This window comes from Etheostoma spectabile, unplaced genomic scaffold, assembly GCF_008692095.1.
Source record: "Etheostoma spectabile isolate EspeVRDwgs_2016 unplaced genomic scaffold, UIUC_Espe_1.0 scaffold383, whole genome shotgun sequence".
NCBI classification, from domain to species: Eukaryota; Metazoa; Chordata; class Actinopteri; order Perciformes; family Percidae; genus Etheostoma; species Etheostoma spectabile.
The window spans coordinates 400,289-407,577 of NW_022605597.1; the positions used below are offsets into that span (position 1 = coordinate 400,289).

General features: G+C 43.3%; 1 protein-coding gene across 1 annotated transcript in view; it reads left to right on the forward strand.

Annotated features, from left to right (window-relative positions):
• syt8 (synaptotagmin VIII) overlaps positions 1 to 7,289 on the forward strand; it is a 28,848-nt gene that overhangs the window by 3,235 nt on the left and 18,324 nt on the right. Inside the window, exons 2-5 of the mRNA XM_032511546.1 lie at positions 465 to 640; positions 1,579 to 1,668; positions 2,918 to 3,085; positions 3,440 to 3,607. Coding sequence (XP_032367437.1) covers positions 465 to 640; positions 1,579 to 1,668; positions 2,918 to 3,085; positions 3,440 to 3,607 — 602 coding nt within the window. The remainder of the gene's footprint in view (positions 1 to 464; positions 641 to 1,578; positions 1,669 to 2,917; positions 3,086 to 3,439; positions 3,608 to 7,289) is intronic.

Here is a 7,289-nt window from a genome sequence, read left to right on the forward strand (position 1 = left end):
CAATCAAAACATGCTTCGCCCCTCTCTCCCCCCCCTTCCCTCCCCTTCTCCCTTCCACCCATAACCGGAGATCATAGGCAGCTAGCAGATAGTGAGATGTTTTTACAGTGTGTTCTGGGGACAGGCAGCTAGCGTATTTCCTGCATACATTATATCTACAGTATGTTGTGGCCAAAAATGTTTTATTTATTAAATAATGTACAGACGCCAACCTAAAACAGCTCGCCCAATCAGGAGACGGCAAACACGAGAGGAAGAGAGAGGGATGAGATGGTGGGAAACACAATATACTAATTTGTGGCCATGAATCAGTATGTTTTGTGCACATTACACCTATGTTGTGGCCACAATTTATTAATTTTTCCCACATGTCATGTCTGGGGCGCCGTAAAAAAGTGTAGCGTCATGGTCGTTTCTCAGGAATCTACACTGACACGATAACTAACACATGGGGTCTCCTGCAGTGCCCCGGTGGGCGGTCTACGCCATCTTTGTGGCCGGAGGTCTGCTGATCCTCCTCTGCTGTCTGTGTATCTGCATCAAGTGCTGCTGCAAAGGGAAGAAGAAGAAGAAGCAGCAGCAGCAGCAGAAGGAGAAAGTCAATCTGAAGGGAGTGGACGGAAAAACCACCACAGCTCTGGTGAGTGACGGCGCCCTCTGGTGGGCTCAGCTGCTAGAACCAGTAGAACCGGGTACATGTTCTCCAGTACTGAGCTAAAGTACAGATGTTGAGGTACTTGTACTTTACTTGAGTCTTTTTCTTTTCATGTTACTTTCTACTCCGCTACATCTCAGAGAGAAATATTACTCCACTATTCATCTGACAGCTTTAGTTACTGGTTACTTTACTTTCACATTCCTGCAAAACACATAAACACATAAAAATATATAAAATCTGATGTTTTATTATGAATGAAACTAGTCAACAATATAACGGGCTATAAGTCCAGCTGAGATGATGAGAACATTAAACACACAACTGGTTGGAGAGATGGGAAGAAAAAAGGAAAGAGAGAAAGAGAGATAGACACAGAAAGAGACATTTTTAAAACTATGCCACACTAACTTATTAACTTTAGTTTTAAAGTTATTTTTTGGAATTTATGGCCAATAAACCCTAATTTAAAGGAAATTAAACCTAATGTTTGAGTTAGAAAAGCAGAAATTAGGAATTATTGAGACTAAAATTAAAGGAATGGATGTTGATGATAATCACAGACTGGAATATGTCAACTTTTACTCAACACTATTTCAACAACACTTCCATTTGTTTTACAATGCTATAAAATAGAATGAGACCCAAAATTAATGAAAGTAGAGATTTGTACTTGGCAAAGAGCGTTGGGTGGAATCAATCATGTTATTTTGGGGAATTAAAAAGAACATTGATATAGGACAACAGGTCAATTTGACCCGAGGACAACATGGGGACAACATGAGGGTGAAACCCAAAACTTTTTTTTAAAGTTTAATTTTTTTTTACACTTACATGTACTGTGGTTTGTTAAATTACTTTGTCCCGAGTGTCGCTGCAGCGGTGCATTCTTCTCCTATGACGTGTTTCCTGTGTCCCGATAGGTTCAGCCGGATGTGGCAGACTACGGCTCGGCCAATCAGCAGAGAGGAAAGCTGCTCTACTCTCTGGACTACAACGCTGCTCAGTCGGAGGTGATCAAACAAGATTGTCCTTCCCCTAAAAAACAGCCACATAGGTCGTTTGTTCAAGCAGCGATCACTGCGCCTAGCCCTTTTTATTTGACATAAATCACCATCACCAAACCCAGACTCCTGTAAATAATCCCACTTTTAGCGGTATGAGCACATATCTCCACCAGACTCCATTAAAACACTCCTTTTAGTGTGTATAGAGCAGCATATCCCACCAACTCCATGTATAATCACTACTTTTAGCTGTATAGAGCAGCATATCTCCACCAGACTCCATGTTAATCCTACTTTTAGCGTGTATAGAGCAGCATATCTCCACCAGACCTTAGTAATAATCACTATTTTTAGCGTGTATGACAGCATATCTCCACCAGCTCCATGTAAATAATCACTACTTTTAGCAGTATAGAGCAGCATATCCCCACCAGACTCCATGTAAATAATCACTACTTTTTGCGTATAGAGCAGCATATCTCCACAGACTCCATGTATAATCACTACTTTTAGCGTGTATAGAGCAGCATCCCACCAGACTCCTGTATATCACTACTTTGCGTATAGAGCAGCATTCTCCACCAACTCCATGTAAATAATCACTACTTTTAGCGTGATAAGCAGCATATCTCCACCAACTCCATGTAAATAATCACACTTTTAGCGTGTATGAGCAGCATATCTCCACCAAACTCCATGAATAACACTACTTTAGCTGTGGAGCAGCATATCTCACCAACTCCATGTAAATACACATACTTTTGATGTATAGCAGCTATTCTCCACCAGACTCCGTGTAAATTCACTACTTTTAGCGGTATAGAGCAGCTATCTCCACCAGACTCCATGTAATATAACAACTTTAGCGTGTATAGAGCAGGATTCTCCACCAGACTCCATGTATACTGACACTGTTTGTACCAAAAGAAACATGTAAATGGAAGAATTAAGAGTTTATTTCAACTAAAATACAGTGGGGATTGTTGGAACAGTAGAAAGATGAACCAAGACGGCTTTTGGTAGTTTTATTTTGTTTCTGTCGACTTTGAAGGAAGTGTGTTTTACGATGATAAAAGTCCTGATTTTCCCTACAGGTTTCTCTATAGGGTTTCTTATCTTATTATACTATTATCTTATTATACTGTTGATAAAATGTAAAAGGGATGTGTGGTGTTTTGCATAGGTATTATCTCAGTTCAACGGGTTAACTCGTTAACATAACTCGGCATTGACTGTTTCCTGTCTGTCTTCACAGCTCACGGTTGGGATCAAACAAGCCAACAACCTGAAGGCCATGGACCTGGGAGGAAGCTCGGACCCGTACGTCAAAGTCTACATCGGCCCCGACAAATCCAAAACCTTTGAGACCAAAGTGTTCAAAAGCACGCTGAACCCCGCCTTCAACGAGCAATTCACCTTCCAGGTACGATGTAGTCTCGCATTGCCAGAAGCGGCCTCCTCAGCTCTGCAGAGGAAGGTCTGGCCAGTCCACACAACATTTGTATGTATGGATTTGTTTGGATGGGAGAACAACATGCTCTGGTTTATTGGCATTTCTTTAAACCAATCACAATCGTCTTGGGCGGGGCTAGGCGCAGTGACCGCCCCATATAAATGAAATGGATAGGAAGGCAATTTTTATTCAAATCCACATAGCAGAACGGTCAGATTCATTAATAATATGAGAAATACATATGTTTGTAAGCAAAAAGAACCATACTGTGTTTCAATGTCTCACTTGGTTGTCTCCCCCCCCCCCCACCACCACCCACCCCAGATATCCAAGTCCTCCCTGCTGAAGTCGACGGTGGTGATGAAGGTTTTTGACTTCAACAGATTCTCCAAGCACGAAATCATCGGGGAGATCCGGGTGGAGCTGTGCAACGTGGACTGGAACCACGTCATCGAGGAGTGGCAGGACCTCGGCGAGCCCGCCAAGTTTGAGGTTCGCTTTATGGTCGCCTCCGTTTTAACTCAAATTTGACCGTTTTGTTGCAACTAAGCTCTCTTTGTGATTGTTTTGATACTCTTTGTGGTCATAGTGTCATAGTCATCTCTTTTTAGTCCTTTTGTAGTCTCGCTTTGCCAGACCCTCCTCCACAGCGCTGTGGAAGAGGGTCTGGTGAATCCACACAGCATAGACCAATCACAGTCATTTGGGCGGGGCTAAGCTACGGACACAGCGACGGTGGCTCTGCTAAATAGTCTCTGGAAGGAACTTGTTGTGGTGGAACATTTGCACCTCCCAAAAAAAACCACCACATGCAATATTAAATGAAGTTAACCGAGGTGCCCTTGAGCAAGGCCCTTAACCCCCAGCCGCTCCAGTGGAGCCGCTCAGCGGCAGCAGACCTGCCTGTGGTTGTACCGGCAGCTTCCAGGTCTGAATGTGGAACTGTGTGAAAATGAGAACTTAAATGGATAAATAAAGGTTAAAAAAATAACTGTTGACAGAATACAGTAAAGTGTGATATTTAAATTAGCTGATAGATGTTTAATGTTGCTGAGGACCAGGTAACAAATCGTTTGGGCGGGGCTAGGCGCAGTGCACGCCCCATATAATGAAATGGATAGGAAGGCAATTTTTATCATCCACATACAGACGTGCTCAAATTGTTGTTACCCTACAGCCATTGAAATAATGCTTCATTCCTCCTGAAAAAGTGATGAAATTAAAAGCTATTTTATCATGATACTTGCATGCCTTTGGTATGTCATAGGATAAAGTAAAGAAGCTGTGAAAAGAGATGAATTTATTGCTATTCTACAAGATATTCTAAAATGGCTCGGGACACATTTGTTGGTACCCCTTGAAAAGATAATAAATAATTGGATTATAGTGATATTTCAAACTAATTAGTTTCTTAATTAGTATCACAATGGCTCCAATCTTGTAATCAGTCATCAGCCTATTAAATGGAGAAAAGTAGTCACTGTGCTGTTTATGTCTCGTGTGGCACCACACTGAACATGGACCAGAGAAAGCAAAGGAGAGAGTTGTCGAGGAGATCGAGAAAGAAAATAATAGACAAGCATGGTAAAGGTAAAGGCTACAAGACCATCTCCAAGCAGCTTGATTCCTGTGACAACAGTTGCAAAATTATTAAGAAGTTTAAGGTCCATGGAACTGTAGCCAACCTCCCTGGGCGTGGCCGCAAGAGGAAATCGACCCAGATTGAACAGAAGGATAGTGCGAATGGTAGAAAAAGAAACAAGGATAACTGCCAAAGAGATACAAGCGAACTCCAAGGTGAAGGTACGTCAGTTCTGATCGCACCATCCGTCGCTTTTTGAGCGAAAGTGGGCTCCATGGAAGAAGACCAGGAGGACTCCACTTTTGAAAGAAAAAACATAAAAAAGCCAGACTGGAATTGCTAAAATGCATATTGACAAGCCACAATCCTTCTGGGAGAATGTCCTTTGGACAGATGAGTCAAAACTGGAGCTTTTTGGCAAGTCACATCAGCTCTATGTTCACAGACGAAAAAATGAAGCTTTCAAAGAAAAGAACACCATACTACAGTGAACATGGAGGAGGCCGTGTTTATGTTTTGGGGCTGCTTGCTGCGCCTGGCACAGGGTGCCTTGAATCTGTGCAGGGCACAATGAAATCTCAAGACTATCAAGGCATTCTGGAGCGAAACGTACTGCCCAGTGTCAGAAAGCTCTGTCTCAGTCGAGGGTCATGGGTCTCCAACAGGATAATGACCCAAACACACAGCTAAAAGCACACCAACGAATGGATAGGAAACAAAACATGGGACTATCTGAAGTGGGCTTCTATGAGTCCTGATTGGAATCCTATCGAACATCTATGGAAAGACCTGAACTTGCAGTCTGGAGAGGCACCCATCAAACCTGAGACAGCTGGAGCAGTTTGCTCAGGAAGAGTGGGCCAAAATACCTGTTAACAGGTGCAGAGTTCATTGGAGCTACAGAAAACGTTTGATTGCACGTGATTGCCTCTAAAGGTTGTGCAACAAAATATTAGGTTAGCGGTCCCATCATTTTGTCCACTGCCATTTCATTTGTTTCTTATTATTACAATATTAGTTGAATAAAAAATCAAAAGCAAAGTCTGATTTCTATTAAATATGGAATAAATAATGTGGATGCCAATTACTTTGTCCGTTCAAGTTATTTCAGAGAAAATTGTGCATTCTTGTTTTTGTGGAGGGGTACACAACAAATTTAGCGACGTCTGTAGCAGAACGGTCAGATCATTAATAATTGAGAAATACATATGTTTGTAAGCAAAAAGAACATACTGTGTTTCAATGTTCACTTGGTTGTTCTCCCCCCCCCACACCACCCACCCCAGATATCCAAGTCCTCCTGCTGAAGTCGACGGTGGTGATGAAGGTTTTTGACTTCAACAGATTCTCCAAGCACGAAATCATCGGGGAGATCCGGGTGGAGCTGTGCAACGTGGACTGGAACCACGTCATCGAGGAGTGGCAGGACCTCGGCGAGCCCGCCAAGTTTGAGGTTCGCTTTATGGGCGCTCCGTTTTACTCAAATTTGACCGTTTGTTGCAACTAAGCTTCTTTGTGATTGTTTTGATACTCTTTGTGGTCATAGTGTCATAGTCATCTCTTTTTAGTCCTTTTGTAGTCTCGCTTTGCCAGACCTCCTCCCCAGCGCTGTGGAAGAGGGTCTGGGAATCCACACAGCATAGACCAATCACAGTCATTTGGGCGGGGCTAAGCTACGGACACAGCGACGGTGGCTCTGCAATAGTCTCTGGAAGGAACTTGTTGTGGTGGAACATTTGCACCTCCAAAAAAACCACCACATGCAATATTAAATGAAGTTAACCGAGGTGCCCTTGAGCAAGGCCCTTAAACCCCCAGCCGCTCCAGTGGAGCCGCTCAGCGGCAGCAGACCTGCCTGGGTTGTACCGGCAGCTTCCAGGTCTGAATGTGGAACTGTGTGAAAATGAGAACTTAAATGGATAAAAAGGTTAAAAAATAACTGTTGACAGAATACAGTAAAGTGTGATATTTAAATTATGTGATAGATGTTTAATGTTGCTGAGGACCAGGTAACCGTAGTCTCAGATTGGACAGATAGTCTAGCTAGCTGTCTGGATTTACCCTGCAGAGACCTGAGGACCAGGTAACCAAGTCCTCAGATTGGACAGATAGTCTAGCTAGCTGTCTGGATTTACCCTGCAGAGACCTGAGGACCAGGTAACCATAGTCCTCAGATTGGACAGATGGTCTAGCTAGCTGTCTGGATTTACTGCAGAGATCTGAGGACCAGGTAACCATAGTCCTCAGATTGGACAGATAGGTAGCTAGCTGTCTGGATTTACCCGCAGGAGACTGAGGACCAGGTAACCATAGTCCTCAGATTGGGACAGATAGTCTAGCTAGCTGTCTGGATTTACCCTGCAGAGACCTGAGGACCAGGTAACCATAGTCCTCAGATTGGACAGATAGTCTAGCTAGCTGTCTGGATTACCCTGCAGAGACCTGAGGACCAGGTAACCATAGTCCTCAGATTGGACAGATGGTCTAGCTAGCTGTCTGGATTTACCTGCAGAGATCTGAGGACCAGGTAACCTAGTCCTCAGATTGGACAGATAGTCTAGTGGCTGTCTGGATTTACCTGCAGAGATCTGA